Genomic DNA, 17,416 nt, shown 5'->3' with positions numbered 1-17,416 from the left:
ATCTTACCTTTGTCAAACAATTGGGATTTGAGAATTGAGGTAGTTTTATTATTATAAAAAGTTGTAGTGAAAAGGATTAGTTCGTGGAAAAAGTTCTTGAATTTCATAGAATATTTTCTTACATATTTTCTTGAATTATTGTATATTTTCGTACAAAAAGTTCCAAAAATTGCAATCCAAAATGGTAAACTGTGACAATCATTCCCCGACCTGCACAAGACCATAAGTTTTTGCTAGTGTCTCTCTTTCATAAATGAGATTTATTTTTGCCGTTTTAAAAAAAAATGTATTAGAGGCTAGAGGGTTGGGTTTGAGAATAAGAAATACATGGCTACTTGCAAATTGTTTGAATATAGGATGATGCAATTTTAAACTCGTTATTCAAAATTAGTGTTTATCCCAATAAATGGATTTACAAGTGAATTCAAAATTCGCGTGGAGAAAATTTACTCATTCTGAAAAAAAATTATAAAAGAAAATGAGTGGCAAATTAATATAAAAATGATTTTATTGAGAGGAATTGAGAAGAGGAGAGAAACCGAGATTAGTAGTATCTTCTGACTCTTGATAGTAAACATGTGAAAGTAGGAAACCATCAACTATATTCATCTCAGGCGATTTTTATTTTTGAACTATAATACATTTTCAATTTTTTAAACCATTCTGCCCAAAATAAATTGTGCCATGAAATTTGAATCCTTAATTTGACAACATAAAAGACTCTAAGAATCTTCTTTTAATTGGGTCTACAAACGAATCAAGGGTTTTTATGAATCCTAATATCAAGTATTTTGAATTTATGTGAGTTTTTGACATGCCTAACTTCAGTTATTTGATGGGCTTTTTTCCCGATTGTGCTTAGTTGTTGCTTTGTGGGATTAAAAGATTGTTGAGCTAATCAGTACTGTTTATAAACATTAGGGAAAGGAAATGTCAATTTGTGGCTACCTCAGGACAATTATAAAATGTGATAGTCATTTTTAAGTTGTTGGTTACTACCGCTTAAGAGAGGTGTGTAATGCAGTGCGCTTCTGCGATTGCAGGAACTGATAACTTAAAGGAATTTGTTTCCACGATGCCCTATTTGCACTGGATCATCGTTTGTTTCTGTGCACATCGTGGTTGAGGAATCAAGAGAAGTGATAGCCTCCTAGTCGATGTTTGTCCTTAGTTATTTACCTATCAAAAGAAAAGTGAATAATCAATGCAATAACTTTTGTCGGTTTCTCCTTGGAGATGCATACCATGCAGAAAGAACATCCAAACAAACAGTTGAAATTTTGAAAAGCAGAGGAAAAATTCTAGAGTCTTAAGTTGAATCTTTCAAGGCTGACATTCAGGACCTTAAAACCGAAGCTTCTTTTTTTAATGCTATGGCTAATGAGGCAGCGGTAAGCCTGTTCACCTGCATTGGCCATAGGGGATTTCTTTAGATTTCTATTCACTGTCGTTGACAACATGGATCATTATTTGGTTTAATTTTTCAGGTCATTTTGACAGGATGATCCTGTAGAAATAGTTGAAGACTATGTGGAGGAAAATCCTATAGCTGAGGCATCTAAAGCAGGCAGGTCTTCTTCTTTTTAGCTTGTCAATGAAGATTATAGTCCGCTTTGAGCAGGCAGGTAGTGAGTTTAATGTTTCTTTCAAATGCAATAGTTCTTAAAAATTTTAATTTGTATCTCTCACGATTCTAAGTGTTGAAAACACATTGAAAGGATGTCCGGTCTGGATTTTTCTTTTTTAATTAAACTTTTTAAAAGTTCTAGACATGAGAGTGCCAAAGCTTGGATAAAATCTGTGAAGATCTCAAATGATTTGTAGACATGTTTGTTGCTGAGGAAGAACAACTTTTGTAGACCATGGCTGATCTATTTCATCATACAAATTGTAGACACGAGACATTTAGAGACTCCGTGTAAGAATAAGCAAGCTCCCTGGATGACAGCGAATAATCATCTTTTCATTGAGAAGCGAAAAACTTAGTTGGATGCCAGTTATTCTTACTACCAAAAGACTAATTTTGTGTCCAAAAAACTAATTTCCTTTGTCTAGTCAGATTGCAGGGTAACCTGGACAATGTTTCAATATTTTGTTTAGTCAGACATCATTTAGAAAAAATTTGTGAGATTTGGCCATATCAAGCCATATAAAATTTCATGGAGGGAGTGATGGATAATTTCTTCATCATCATACCAGTTTAATGGGATGAGGACCCAAGTCCAAATTATTTTAGGAGCTTTGGTGCAGATACTGATTAGCAGCATTTCCATTGCAAATTTGGCTATAGAACCATGTAGATTTGCCTTTCCTCCTCCTGAATGTTTTCGCTATCTTAACCTTCATCATTAGTTTTCTTCCAAAAGCGCTTCTCATTCATGAGAAGTTTTTGCCTTCTTTTAAGTTAGTTAACTTATGGTAAACAAAAATTGTATTGCAACTGGCATTATAACGTCGACAAATTTTTGTTACTCCTTGAACATTTTCAGGTGAATCAAAAGCTGATTTTCCCAGTTCATCTGAGGCCGAAACTACCAGAAGTGAAAATCAAGATGATGAATATGCTCGTATATTCTCCAGAATTGCTGAACTTGAAATGAAGAAGAAGCTGAAAAGGATGATGAAGATAAAGAGGATGAGGATGATCTAGATCACACTACAGATAAAAGAGATGATGAAGCAGGGGTATTAAGCGATTACACTTTAATTCCTTTTATATTATGGATTGAACATATAATGGCAGAGGAAACTACACCAAGTTTCATTTACTTGCCAATTGCCAGGAAAGTACATGATTAAGTAGTTTCATGTAGCGAAGTCACTTTACAGATCATTCTAGGAAGACCACCCAAAGCATTCGTTGGAAGGAACCATGTCCTCTCTCTCTCTCTTTCTCTCAAGCGCGCACGTGCACAAACACATCCATTTTTGGTTTTCGTCGTTGCGATATTCTTGCTGGACAAAATTTGATGGGATGTGTGAGTTTTTGTTTTTGACAATTTGCAACTGTGATATGCAGGTGTATGGTTCAAAGGTGATATCTGTGCATCAAGGTGAGTTTTGTGCATATGTGTTGTTTGAATTACCAGATTATCAAAGCGGTTTGCCTCTTCAGAATGGGTCTGGGTTTACACTCAATTATGTTTTAGTAAATAACTTAATTCACAAGCGGTAGATTCTGGGGTATTTGCTGTCCGCTTGTTATCCTTGCGATCCTCTGAATTGCCAACTGCTATTTGTAGGCTTATACTCCTGATAACAATAATATTTTCAATTCATCTTTGTTGCTAAGTTCCTCTTGCCATTTTCTTCTTTCAGATGATCCATCACACGGTGGACCTCAAGCTTCCAGTAAACCAACTGAGAAGGGTTTGGAGCTTCCTGAAATAAAGGATGTTATCCAGGTCCAGCTGTAAACCCAAGGGAACCCAAGGATATGGCAATTTAAAAGGAAGCAGTAGCGTTTTTTATTTCCTTTTTCCTTCCGGGGATTATATATAAGAAAAAAAAAAGTACTACTAATAGAATTCTAAACAAACCGAATAAGTAGATTAAAACAGAACATTCGAAATATTAACTACTTACAGTTACAGGGGCTTTGTTTCCCTAGTGCGAAACCGGTTACACGGGCATCAGCCAATCGATTAAAACACCGGGAATGTGTGCAATCTTGGGCCACTCTGCGCCATTCCTTTGGTGCATCTCTCTGCTAAAAGAGGACAGCTGGCGATACTCAGTTGATTTAAATTGGTGAGGTGTCGCATTGCTTCTGCAGAGGGCAACTGTCTGAGGTTATAGCAATCAGCAATCCACAATAAGCGAAGATTCCGAAGGCTACCCATCCACTCTGGAAGAACTTCCAACCCCTCAAACTCCCGTATCTGTAACTGTCTCAAGGTAGAGAGATGCTGAATTTGGTCTGGGAGAGACGTGATTTTTGGCCATCCACGCAAATCAAGATGCTCCAGAGAGACGAGATTGGTGATGGAGTGTGGCCACGGGAAATGATCAAGGTCAAGGATGTCAGAGAAGCGACCACCGAGTTCCAACGATCTGAGGTTGGCTAGATGGTGTAGACCCATAATTGGCCAAGAACCAGGGTCATGAGAACGGATCGTCAACCACTCGAGCGATGTGAACTTCTCAAGATTATTACTCAATGAAGGATTCAACTTATCACATCCTGAGATGGTTAATTCATGTAGGGATTGGGGGTTTTTCATATCTAGAGAAGCATCTAATAAAGCAGGGCAGTCATCTAAACATAAGGATTCCAGAGATGTGAGGCTATTCAAATTCCTTAGACAAGCCAGACTTCTGCATTCCCTTATCCTCAACTCCGTAACAGACGTCAAGTTCTCCATATCTGGTAAAAAAGCCAACTTGGGGAGCCCTGAGATTCTCAGGTCCCGGAGACTAGGGAATACCTTAATTGATGAAGGAGAATCCGAGGGAACCGTTGCATCTGACCACTCCTCCAGACTTTTCATGTCGCACAGCGCAAAACTCGACAGTTTCGGAAACAGAGTGACTGGTTTCCCATCTCTATTACTACAAGAAGCGCTGCGCCTTGCATTAATATCGAGACCATAGAATTCAGCCCCAATGCGCTTCACATTGTGTAAGGAGACCATCTGTAAGGACTCGAGACAAGGCAAGTCCCCTAGTGATGGTACTTGTTCACACCTAGCCAATTTCTCCAACCTGAGGTGTACCAGATTCCTTAGGAGTACCATCAAGTGATCCTTTGCCACCATCCACGACGGAAACCTTGAACCTTTAAAACCATTAATGGCTAAACTTTTCAAGTCTGGGCGAGGTTGGAGACCTTCCATGACACTATTGATATTGTCGTCATCGCAATCTTCATTTGTATCATCCCATTCAAGTGTTAAACTTTGAATGCTTGATTTTTCGGACAACTTTGCTTTTGCTGCCGATTCAAAGCTGCTCACATTCTCAAGTCCAAAAATTTTTAGCTCGCCTCGGAGGTTGCGCAAGTGTTCCAGCTCCTCAAGCTGACATCCCTTGTCTTGGCTTACCACGAAGTAGGGCAACGTCCGAAGATTAGCCAGCTGCCCAATCCCAGGGATCAAATATGGGGGCCGATCCCTAAAACCCATGGAAAACTCGAGATGCCTCAAGTTAATTAAATTGCTAAACTTCGTAGGTATCTCTTTCAAGTAATACACTTTCAAGGTCATCAAATTGTAGAGCTTTATGATCGACTCTGGCAGAGCGGCGATTGCAGTTTGACTGATATCAAGATGTCTTAAATGTTTCATACTACCCACTGCATTCGGGAGATGAGTAACATCCAAGCAATCTACTTTTAATACAGAAAGGTATCTAGACCTTTCCAAGATGTCTTCGAGCATAATACCATCACCCCCAAGATAATAAAGCGTTTGCAAATTTGGAGGAATCCCTTCGATATTCTTTAACACCTTCCCTTGACTCCCAATGATGGTCAAATGCATAACTTCATCATCATGACTGACTTCCATGCCATCCTCTGTATTGAAGAAACGATTATTTGACACTTGCAGTGAAAGATCATGCACAAGGTCGTGCATCCTGCAGGACATGAATCTGTTAGTGGAATTTTCAGAAGTAGCTTGCAACAAAGAACTCCGAAGCAATACGTTGAAATAGTCACTACCTCTATCCTCCATTTGCAAATGACCTCCTCCCTTGGCATCATTAATCAGTCCCTGGGCCATCCAAATCTGTATCAAGCTTTCTTTTTCCATGAAAGCGTCCTTGGGGAAGATGGAACAACTTGCAAAGCATTGTTTCACTGACCATGAAGGTAAGTTCTCGTAACTCAGCTTCAGGGCAGACATGACTCGATTTGCAATATTGGTCGACTCGTTCCATATTTCACTCTTCTCGATCGTCAACCATTCCGAGGCATCCTTTTTGGAACACAACAAACCCCCAATCGCTTTGATCGCTAATGGCACCCCGCCGCACTTTTTCAGTATCCTTCTGCCAATGTCCACGAGATCTTGAGTCCTTCTTGCACCACCGTCTGCAAAAGCTAGATTTTCAAACAACATGCAGCTATAATCATCTGAGAGGATGTCCAGACGCTGCAAATGAGATGTTTGCATTGCTGAGGCTACCTCATCACTACGTGTGGTAGCCAATATTTTGCTTTCTGGAGCACCCCCTATTGCCAACAAACGTCTCCTCATGCCATCCCATTCCTCTCGATCCTCATTCCAAATATCATCAAGCACCAGCAAGTAACTTTTTCCTTTCAGCTTTTCTTGAAGCTGCCTCACCAATGCTTCCGTGTTTGTCATCTCAGCATTTTTTCCCTCAAGGGATTGTAGCATCTTATTCAACAGCCTTCCCACTTTGAAATCATCAGACACACACACCCATATTGTTTTATCAAAGTGCTTCACTACACTGTCATCTTTTAGCACCAGCTGTGCAAGGGTTGTCTTACCCTGCCCACCCATCCCAACTATTGAGATGACGGGTAAATCCTTCTTATAGTCTGAGCTAATTAACGTGCTCACAACTTGAGATACCTCAACCTCCCTTCCCACCGTTTGTGACTCGTCCACAAAAGGATCAGTCGACCGATCCTGTTTGTGATCAGCAGATGACATGGGTAGTTGAACTGGTTGAAGCCCGATCTGATCTGCTTTTCTGTAAGCTTCCTCTAGAGATGCGCTAACATTCTTGATCTTGTTAGCCATCTCTATACGAAAGGAAATAGGATTTGAGGAAGAAAAGAAGTTGCGTACCTTGTCGCGCTTCCGATTCTTAACCTTCTGCCGCAGAACTTCATATCTGAAGTCATCCAACACGATCTCAGCATCACGTGCTATAGACCGGAGCCTTTTGAGCCAGAGCTGCACGGCTTTGGTGGCTTTGGTTGTTGATTGCTTGCATTCAGCATCAAAAATCAAAGCTTCCATCGTCCGTACATCGTCGGCAAGCTTCTGAAGGTCTTTCTTTACACCCCATGCCCGGCTGATCTCATCGGCAGCAAGTGGAAGTATCTTATCCAAGATCACACTAACAAAACTAAGTACAGCTTCAGCCATCGACTGTGAAACTCTTTAACAGATGAACGTAAAGTGCTTTGTTTGAAGTTGAATAGTTGAACTAATATTTTTTGCAGGCAGACATAGTCAACATTCAACAGCTAGCGTTACAAAGCAGGGAATCCATTACTTATCTTTCATTTCATCTTTTTCCAAAACGAAATGTACTGCTCCAAGAAAAGACTAGAGATGATGTCCAACGACCAATTCAGGACCACACGGCTCGTGGGTACCATTGAAATAATTGAGTCCATAGACGTTAAATGAGGTAGGACCGAACCAACTTTTTGTTTTCGTGGCAGCATTCATGTATTTGGGTAAAGTTACTACTACACTTGCAATCGAGTAATGCATTTGCAATCATCTCTGCACATGTGACAAAACTTATCTGTGCCTCTATGCTTACATTACATTACCCCCAATGTTCTCATAATTCATTGCCTAACGCTGGAGAGAAGTGTTAAAAACAGAAAAAAAAAAAAAGAAAAAAAGAAGCAATGCAGCAGCATGTATCTTCCATTTATTTTTTTTTGTTTTTCTTTTCCATGGCTTTTGGTTGGGTCTTCACATGTTAATGCAAAAAAATGGTACTTATGATAACAATAGCTAGAATGGTATAAAAGTCTTCGATGCAACGTGGGACTCGTTTGACAAATGAACTTTTTGAGTATTTATCTAAAATTTTACTGTAACTCGCTATAGAAGTTGTAGGAAAAAATTTTAGATATTTTAAAATGCATAATTTATAAACTTTGAAAAATCTTTTAAATTCATTATAATTAAATTTGCTAAAAATTTTGTAATAAATAAATTTGATCAAAAATTTATTTGCCAAACAGGATCTTGGAACTCAAGAGAAGGGAGGAGTAAAAGATTCTCAGAAAGGGTGTGAAAAATTAAAGAAAAGGGATGGAAAGTTTTGCCCAACATTGATATTTCAACCTCTATATGCTCATAATGGTCTATACCTATTACTAAGTGTGCCCAGACAAGATCCTGCAATATCTTCCAATGCCTTGCCATACATCCAAATCGTGGTCTCCACCAGCACATGTTCATAAAGAAACTGCTAACTCACGGCACCACTCATGAATGTGGAGGGCCTGGGATTCAAACTATTCCCATCTACTGAATAGATGGAAATATATCAGCTCGATAAGAGAATCACAAGGAGCAAGAATATAAATTCCAATGGAAGCATCATAAAAGAATCTATATCTATGTGTATTGCAGAATGAATTTTTAGGAGAGAGCCTCTCAATAGCTTCCAAACTTTTTAATGGAGAGAGCCTCTCAATGGATTTTAAGTTTATGGAAGAAGATATCACTGAATTTCGCACTAGAAGGTAGATGTTTTTGTAAGAGAGAGAGAGTTTCAAACTCGTCTTCCAAGTGCACCAATTAGTATGCTCTGAAAAAACTTCCAAGAAGATTAACGGATCAAGAGAATTAACCCAGACGTCAGTAAACAAATGCATACAGCGACTCACGGCTAAAGTCCCAAATGAAGAAATTACAGCAACCGACTTCCATATTTTGGGAAAGATTTATTGATCTTACAGTATGTTACAGTGAGCCCAGAAGGATATGGCTTCAGAGTTAATTTGGCCTGAAACGTGTTACAATTTGCATTACAAAAACTCTGCCTTCCTGATGAGGGGAGATATCAGCCATTTGGAATCTTATCCTTTCTCCTCTTATAGTCCAGAAGCACTTTCTCCCGTTCTTCTGGATTCGCTGAAAGTAACCACTTACTGAAATCTACTTCCCCCATACCCATGAACTGAGCAAGGAGGCTATACTGGCTCTTTTTCCTCATCTTGGATGAAGCAGCATTTTCTATAGTATTTTTGCTACCTGCTACTGCTTCTGATTTCCTCTTCCTGGCAACAACAAGAAGTGAATGTTGCACAGTGTACCTTAAATTCGTATCCAATTCTTTATCTCCTTGAATCCCGGGTCCGTAATTAACAATATCTTCATTTCGGTGGGCGTATACAATACCTGAACAGAATATTACAGCATAAGTTACACTGTGACAAACTAGACCCAGCCTATTACGTTCTAATAGATACTTTGGCAAACCTTTTGCTAAGAAAAAACTGAAGGAAAAGAATATTACTGGAACATAAGAGGGCATCGCATCAGTAGAGGTACTTCAACTTTTCAAACCCAAGTCGACAAATAATACACTCACCCAATTCTTCGAGTACTGGTTCGACCGGTTCTTTACCTGCATCTTTAGGTTTGCTGTTCTGAGATGCTTCCGCAGACGTATTAGTTAATTCCTTCTGTGGAAGAAAACACTTCTGAAGTTCAGTAAAAATCTGCTTTGAACTCTCACAATCTCCATGCTCTATTCCTTGCTTTTCATGCAATTCAATTATTTCACTGGTGAAAAGCTTATCAGACAGGTCGCGGAACAAATTGCAGATACCAAACAGCTCTCCTTGAAATTCTCTGCAATCCTGAAAAGTGGGATCAAGGACCCCAAGTCTTAATGATCACGACTATGATATAAGAAGACAACTGTGCACAGAATCAGAAAATCAGCAACAGTACCTGCACACCATCAAAGTAACGTTTCTCCATTTTCCCAGAAACAGCAATATTCGCTAGTTGTTGCTTGTAAACCTGCCTGGTGTAAACTAGTTCCTCTAGAGAACCGGCTGCAAGAAGACGGAAAACAATGACATGCCGCTTCTGCCCATAACGGAATGACCTGTCTTGTGCCTGCAAATCCTGGGCAGGATTCCAATTTGGGTCAAAGATCACTACACGATTTGCACTAACAAGATTGAGTCCAAGCCCACCAGCTCGAGTTGATATGAGGAAGACCTGCAATTAAGATGTAAAATTACAAAATTGAGTCTCAAAGTATCAAAACTGACTCCAAATGTCAAAACTAACCTGTTTGCTTGGACTTGAGTTGAAGTCATCAACAAGAGACTGGCGTACTCCAGTCGGAGTAGATCCATCAAGTCTTGAAAAGCAACAGCCTTTGCGTATAAGGAACTTTTCAAGTATGTCCAGCATTCTGCTCAAAAGAAAAACATTAAAAGAATAAGAGGGCAATGACAAGCTGTCTCAACTCTTAGAAGTGTTTAGAGCTAAGTGTAGATTCTTCATCCATTATGGTGCAAAGAGCCAATTCATTGCAGGGACATTACCTGCAAGTCCTATTTCAAAACATCAAGAACATTTAAGTACAACTAATTTATTCTAAGACCAATAAAGACCAAAACTTAACAGATAACATAGCTTCCAAGTAAAATTCTGATTTCCATATATTATTTTAAAACATCAACCACAGAGTAGCTTTCTCTTTTCTTTTCCAAAACAACAGAGTGAAGTTCCATCCGTTAAACCAAAACCGTGCCCGATCCCATTGGGCACCCCATAAGGAAGAAGAAACCCAAAAAAACAACAAAATTGAGAAAAGAAGAAAAGATAACGACTTGCTAAAGTTTATTTTAGCAGACAAGTCGCATTCAAGATCCTTGAAATTTTTTTTCAGGAGCCAGTAAAGCATACGCTGGAAACTTTGAGCAGCACATGCAAATTTTTGGCACCTGAGAAGGGAAACTGGAACTATAGTCTACATGCAGTAAAGTTATGAAAAAATGCATAAACAAGAATTAAAGGCTAATCAAATGTAAAGCTTTAAACTTCTACCTGACAGAGTAACTGAAAAGTAGGACCTTGTCACCCCGGGAAAGCCATGAGAACATTAATTTTTCCAGAGCCCTCATCTTACCACAATGCTTGACATTACTTAGACCCATAAAACTCTCATCCTGGGTATGTCCTCCCACCAAATCAATGTCTGTACCAAATACAGCAGCAGCGAACTCTGCATCTTTTCTTTGTTTATCAGGATCGTCCTTTGGATTTGGTTTGATGAGCTCTAAGTGATTACTCACCTATCAGACAAGTGTTAAATAAAGATAAAATATAATATATATATATAGCAGCAAAAATCGGGGGGAAAAACCATTGGTATGATGGGAGGTCTTTCTTTCATTCAATTCACTTGATCAATCCTGAAGCTACCACTACTTTTGTTATTAATTGATAAACACTCTGTCCTAAACCAGTTTTTACATTCATATCTTAAGCAAAACGGTAGCCACATGGCCTTACTCAAGTGATTATAAGATATAACTGTAAGTGGTGGTAGTCAACCATCACCTCTAATCCTATTGACCATGAAAAAATGCATTCGACCGGAGAAATAAAGGTAAAAAAGCTATAGTTGGCCCTTGCAAGGGATCAGTTTCTTTTAATAGCTCTAATGTCTTAGAGCACCTTACAAGCAGAATATCTGAAGGTACAATAAGAAAATCAATTACCTGCTGAAGCTTGACAAGGCAAGGGAGAACAAGGCAAAAAGGACATGAATCACAACCATCTGGATTATCTCTGTGAAGGTATGGCCAAATGACTCCATTGGGCACTATCTTTTTGCAACACTCTACTTGTTTCAGAGGGCTACCACAGCTACATGGAAGGTCCTTATTAATAAGGCACTGGATATCAGGCAGCTGTAACATTCTCTGGTATACCCGTTTCTGCAAGTCACTCATGGCACAGAATACAACATTATCTTCCTTTCCCATCATAAGATGCCCGATGGTTTCCTCCTTGGTCCTTCTCAACAAATACTTGCGTAATACTGTCACTAAGTGCTGTTTTCGATCATCAGCAACTCTAATAAATCTTTCTGGAGCACTTGACCTTTGGCCATGCTTGAGAGGTTCATCATAAAACTCCCTGAAATGTTCACGTGTTCCTAAGCAACCGGGTACCACCCATTCAAACAAATTGAACAATTCCATTAGTTTGTTCTGCATGATTGTTCCTGTCAAACCGTATCGTTTCTGGGTTTTAATCTCTAAAATTGCTCTATAAAGTTTTGACTTCTCATTCTTTAGCCTGTGTGCCTCATCAACAATCATTATCTCCCATTGAACTTTTGACAATATAGTACCGTGAATTCTGTAGGTGTCAAAACTAGTTATCAATATCTCCACTTCTCGAGCTTCTAGTTTGTCAATTATTAAATCACGGTTAGGTCCATGATAAACAGCAATAGAGAACGGTGCCCACTTTGAAAATTCATTCTCCCAGTTGTGAATAACAGATGTCGGACAAACAATTAGAACACAGCCATTCTTCTCAGGCTGATTTCCCCTCAATGATGTTAAGTAATCAGCTTCTTCGTCCTTTCCAAAAACAGCAGCCAAAAATGCAATTGTCTGGATTGTCTTGCCCAATCCCCTGATAAACAAGAGTTTTTGACTCAGAAAAAGAAAATGATATTAGAAAATAATTAGGAGTAACACTAAGTTCAATGGGATTAACCAAAGTTTGATGATTGAGTTAGTAAGTTCAATGGGATTTACGAAAGTGATGATTCAGTACTAACTTAAGAATCTATATTCTTCATCAGACAATTCTGAAAACTTTATAATAATAACAAAAAAGAAACAATGTAAAAAGGGGTCACTTCTTAATGAGAAGGTTGGATAAAGCATTATCAGACAATACTCCTCAATAAGCGTTTTCCAAGTCTAGTGCAGCAAAATCATTTCAAATTAACCAATGCAGAGCAGGAGAGAGGATGCAGAAGCAAAATTTGGTTTATTTGTAGCAGAACAAGGAAAAGATACTAGTCTCTACATCTTTATATGCTTTTCTTGTATACTAATTAACCTTATTTAAATACTTGTGTCCTTCTCTACCTTTTCCAACCAATTAAAAAAAAAAAAGACAGGATGTGATGACCGACAGAACTGCAAACCAAAAAGGAAAGAGCAAACAAAATGTCCTATTAGACATTGTCTCAATTGGAAGTCACAGCAATAAAATTCAAAGTCCACTCAATCAAGGAAAATATCTGGAAAGAAAATTTAAACTCACATGTCATCTCCCAAAACACCTCCATGATTGTTTCTGTATAAATTATATAAAAATTTAACACCAGCTCGCTGATGTTCTAAGAGTCTGCAATTAATAGATGCGGGTACCTGTAAAAACAAATTAACATTTTGCACTTATACATTAAGCCTCAAGAATGAATACATAATGGTCTGAAACATCACAAAGAGGGGCTCACTATATCAAATTTGTTGGGTAGGGAAAAAGTAGATGACTGTCACTACAACAATTTAAAATCCATGAAGGAACAAAAAAGTGAATAGTAATAAGAAAAAAGGAAGGCATACAGAAACAAGAAGCAGGAACCAACTAATTCAAGTAACAGCAGAAGATGTCCAAAATCAGAACTTGAAGAATTTTCAAATGTCAGTTTCAGAAAAAGAAGGAAAAAACTTTTCCAAAGATTTCAAGTTCAAACACCAAATAGAAGACAGTACCCTAAATCTGCCAATACTTCACCCAGTTGTGGAGGAAATCAAATCCCTCTTACCGCTGACATATTCTTCTAGCTAATAGGAAATTCACACACGTATTGATTAATCCTATAGACTAAAACTATATGAGCATGGAGGAAAAGCATTCTTTATACACTACAACAATTACCAACTCATTACTAGTCCTCCATCATCAATCGTCAAAAGAATAGCCAATAACTAATTCATTAGGAAAACTAGTGCAAAATAAAATTGGAAGTAGAAATTAAAAACACTCGACATAAAACAAATATACTTTAACACGTTGCAGTAGCTCTTAATACAAAAGACAAGGTCGAACTATCATTTACAACAAGCAGATGTAAGCAAATTAATCTCCAATATAACTAATTTAATACAACAAATACTAATCTTAGTACATGTATTTCCTTCTTCTAATGCACATTTAGAAGTCTTCTTTGATTATCTTTAGAAAACAAATGAAGAAGAATTTACATAAACCATTATTTTACTCGAAAAACGAGAGAAACCTTTCCCCTGGGCTACATGCCAGGTTTTGATCTTCATCGCATTCTATAAAAGCTATAAAAATTGAAATCATAGAAGCCGAAAAGGAAAATGCCAGTATGAAATGCTTTAACATACTGGGATATCCACAAATCACCTGAACCACAGAAATTTCACCAGGTAAAGAGAGAACTAATGGTTCAAAAGGTCCAGTATGATCAAACTGAAAAGACTCCATCTTTGGCCTAAAAATCCTATCTTGCTTTTCTTCCTCCTCCACTTCTTCTTCATCATCATTATCTTCAGCTTCAGGTCCCAAAAGGGTCTCTGTTTTTGGGCTTTTTAGCTGAGTCCGAGGCAAATAGAAGGTGGACTCTTGGTGTTGAAGGCGCAAAAGCTGCTGAGAAAGTGAAGATTTGGGGGGTTTCCTAGGGTTTATGGAAGAGTCAAAATTGTGGGAAATTGAAGAAAAAGATGAAGAAGAAGAGGATGATGCAGATGGGTTGTTTTTGCACGGCTTAAGGGTCTCCTTGAAAGTGCTCAAAGACATGGAAAATTGGAGATTGAGATCAAAATCTTGAATGTTTCTGCAACAATTTTGGTTAAAATAGTTTTTTCCGTTTTTTGAAAACTTACAAATGTTTCTGGGGTGTTTCAAAATAACTTTTTTGTTTCCGGTAACCGACAAACCGCCTGGCGCCTATTTTGGAGTTTGGAATTTTAATTTCTTTTCTTTTTATTTTTACAACTCAGAATTTTAGAGTTTTCTGTTTCGGGCTCCCTCAATTTTGTGAGGGAAAAAAAACGAAAAGGTTTAGGAAGAAATTGATTTTCTAGTTTTTTTTTGTCAAATAATTGATTTTCTAGTTGGGCTACATTGATTTTGTGTCCCTTATTAGTGTCAACGCTAGCATACGAAATCAGGACTATAAACAAATCGTACTTTTAATGAAGCATTTGACCTCAATTCGTTAAGAATCTGATTCAAATTTGATTTTTAATAAACTTGAGTTATATTTTGAGTAGGAATTAGGATTCATTTATGGTATTTAATCGAAGTCAAACTTATAGATATTCAGCTCGTTAAGGTCTGATTCAATTTGAATAATTTTTTATATTTTTATTTAAAATATTTGTTAATAATTTATATGAAATTATATATTTATTATATATCATATGTATTAGTGATAATTTAATATTAAAAATCAAAGAATTAAATAAATTTTTGTGCTTTTAAATCAAGCTCAAACCCATCAAATATTAAATAGAATGGAGCTTGAACAGTAAAAAATTCAGTGCAATTCGACTTGGAAGATGCTTTGAAGCATAAGAACTTTAATCTTTGAGTCCAAAATTCTATTGCTCCTCTAAAAATCAAAACAACTACTTTCAATTATATGCCAAAGTAAAAAAGAAAAATTGCCAATCATGCATATTTGCAAATTTTATGGAAAATTTTAAAGTAATAGACTACCTAGATCATCCTAGACAACTCCTAAGATTTTAACTTTTACATGGCTGAGAAGCAGAAAGATATACTTTTCTCTTGGGTTGAATGAACGTTGGTTAATGTAGCAGTGAATGATACCATAGCATCTTTGAAATTTAACTCCGTAAGGGGATATCATATCTTCATACATGTTTTTTTTTTTGATAGCACAATAGAAAATTTCATTAAAGTGAGGATAGGTCCGCCGAAATTGCGGAGAGAAGAAAAGATGGTGGAGAATAACTCCAACTACAGCTATCTGAAATAGAACGAGCATTTCTAGCTAATAAATGTGCTGGCACATTGGCCTTCCTAGGGACCCAGTTAGCCTCCCAAGCGTCAAAGTTCTGTAAGCTAACAAAGATATCATCTAATAGCACCCCATAGGCGGAGTCATCAGACTCCATAAGCTTAAGCATGCTGACGATCTTCAAAGAGTCTCCCTCCAAAATAATGTTGGGCACTTTCCATTGAAGCAGCAAGGAAATTGCAGTTCTCGCAGCATAGGCTTCGATGACCTCAGGAGAAAAGATACCAGAGAATTTGTGAGAAGTTCCTGCAACAAAATTGCCCCCCGCGTCCCTAACAACAACTCCAACACCAGAGTAGCCATATTCGGAGAAAACTGCGCCGTCGAAGTTCGCCTTTAGGAAGCCCACAGGGGGCTTTGTCCAGTGGAGTAGAGCAGTGGTAGTGCTGATTGGAGTATTTGGAGATGTGTTGGCTTCCCGATACTTCTGCAAGAAACTGATAGAGAGTGAGACTAGACTGAGCGGATCCCGATATGAACCATCGAATAAAGCTCCATTTCGATTAAGCCATAGATTCCAAAGAATTATGGCTACCAATTCCATGTCCTGCTTCTTCAAGAGATTCAGAAGGCTAGGCAACCAAGAAGAGACCTGCTTTGCGGAGTCTAACCTTATCTTTAGCGTAAGAAAGCTGAGGGCCCAAGCCTGAACTGCTACCGGACAGCACAAGAAGAGGTGATTCACATCTTCAACAGGGGCCTTACACAAAAGGCACATAGGGTCAAGGTAGACTCCACGCCTATTCAGCGTGGAAGAGGTAGGTAGAATACCCTTGCAGACACGCCACAAGAATATCTTAACTTTATTCGGTATGTTGAGCTTCCACAGACGAGGCCAAATATCCTGCCCCGAGCCATTACTCCCTGAAGCTACATCTTGCCAGCCTGTAGAGTGTGCTTTGATGAGGTGGTAGGCACTTTTCACTGTGAATGAGCCATTTTTAGAGTAGTGCCATATGAGCTTATCTTGATTGCGACTATCTCCCAACGGAATGCCCATAATCAGCTCAATCTCATCCTGCCAAAAAAGCTCCCGAAGCAACTCCACTTTCCATTTCCTGCTATCTCTGTCAATTAAACAATCCACAGTGGAATCGTCTAGCAACACATCAGAACGGGATATAATTTTGAAAGTAGAAGGGCGCGGAATCCACCTATCCTTCCAAATTCTGATACGGTTCCCATTTCCAACTCGCCATCTGCTACCAGAGAGTAAATATCTTCGAACAGCGCATAGTCCCCTCCAAGTAAAAGAAGGCCTGGAAGTAGGCTCATCATGAAAAAAGTCCTTCGTTGGAAAATATTTCGCCTTAAAAACCTGATGAAGCAGTGTAGCCGGTTGAGTTGCAATGCGCCATGCCTGTTTAGCTAATAAAGCTAAATTGAAAGCCTTAAGTTGTCTGAAGCCCATGCCCCCATCATTTTTGGACGAGCACATTCTATCCCAACTCACCCAGTGGATTGGTCTCTGCTTAGTGCCGTCACCCCACCAAAAGTTACTGATCATAGATTGAATATCGGAAAGCAAGGAGTCCGGGTACTTGAAACAGGACATTGAGTATGTTGGAATGGCCTGGACAATAGCCTTGATCATGATTTCCTTACCTGCCGTTGAGAGGCGCTGTTCATTCCATCCATGTATCTTCTGCCAGATTCTCTCCTTTACAGA

The 17,416-nt window shown here is 38.5% G+C and overlaps 2 protein-coding genes and 1 long non-coding RNA gene across 5 annotated transcripts; 1 reads left to right on the top strand and 2 right to left on the bottom strand.

Annotated features, from left to right (window-relative positions):
* Positions 1 to 2,999: 2,999 nt before the first annotated feature.
* Positions 3,000 to 7,222, bottom strand: LOC113690147 (putative disease resistance protein RGA3). Its single transcript, XM_027207969.2, has 2 exons — positions 3,586 to 7,222; positions 3,000 to 3,381 (listed from the first exon to the last, which is right to left on the bottom strand). The coding sequence occupies exon 1, from the start codon at positions 7,065 to 7,067 to the stop codon at positions 3,645 to 3,647; it is 3,423 nt and encodes a 1,140-aa protein (XP_027063770.1). The 5' UTR covers positions 7,068 to 7,222; the 3' UTR covers positions 3,000 to 3,381; positions 3,586 to 3,644.
* A 2-nt stretch (positions 7,223 to 7,224) lies between these two features.
* On the top strand, positions 7,225 to 8,210 carry LOC140007767 (uncharacterized). The gene is made up of 2 exons (XR_011815169.1): positions 7,225 to 7,335; positions 7,907 to 8,210. It is a non-coding gene; the product is annotated as an uncharacterized lncRNA (long non-coding RNA).
* Positions 8,211 to 8,572: 362 nt separating this feature from the next.
* LOC113690448 (switch 2-like) lies at positions 8,573 to 14,629 on the bottom strand. 3 transcript variants are annotated; one of them, XM_027208353.2, is made up of 8 exons: positions 14,106 to 14,628; positions 12,990 to 13,096; positions 11,420 to 12,347; positions 10,743 to 10,990; positions 9,978 to 10,104; positions 9,630 to 9,905; positions 9,301 to 9,535; positions 8,573 to 9,071 (listed from the first exon to the last, which is right to left on the bottom strand). In XM_027208353.2, exons 1-8 carry the CDS (start codon positions 14,496 to 14,498, stop codon positions 8,734 to 8,736), a joined length of 2,652 nt encoding a protein of 883 aa, XP_027064154.1. In that variant the 5' UTR covers positions 14,499 to 14,628; the 3' UTR covers positions 8,573 to 8,733. The 3 variants fall into 3 exon arrangements, with proteins under 3 accessions (XP_027064154.1, XP_027064153.1, XP_071907109.1); XM_027208352.2 differs by having other exon boundaries at positions 9,265 to 9,535; positions 14,106 to 14,621; XM_072051008.1 differs by having other exon boundaries at positions 8,903 to 9,071; positions 9,190 to 9,535; positions 14,106 to 14,629.
* Between the last annotated feature and the right edge of the window lie 2,787 nt (positions 14,630 to 17,416).

Source organism: Coffea arabica, chromosome 5c, assembly GCF_036785885.1.
Source record: "Coffea arabica cultivar ET-39 chromosome 5c, Coffea Arabica ET-39 HiFi, whole genome shotgun sequence".
Lineage (NCBI taxonomy): Eukaryota > Viridiplantae > Streptophyta > Magnoliopsida > Gentianales > Rubiaceae > Coffea > Coffea arabica.
The sequence above is the reverse complement of the archived record's forward strand: the minus strand, read 5'-3'. Positions and strand labels throughout refer to the sequence as shown.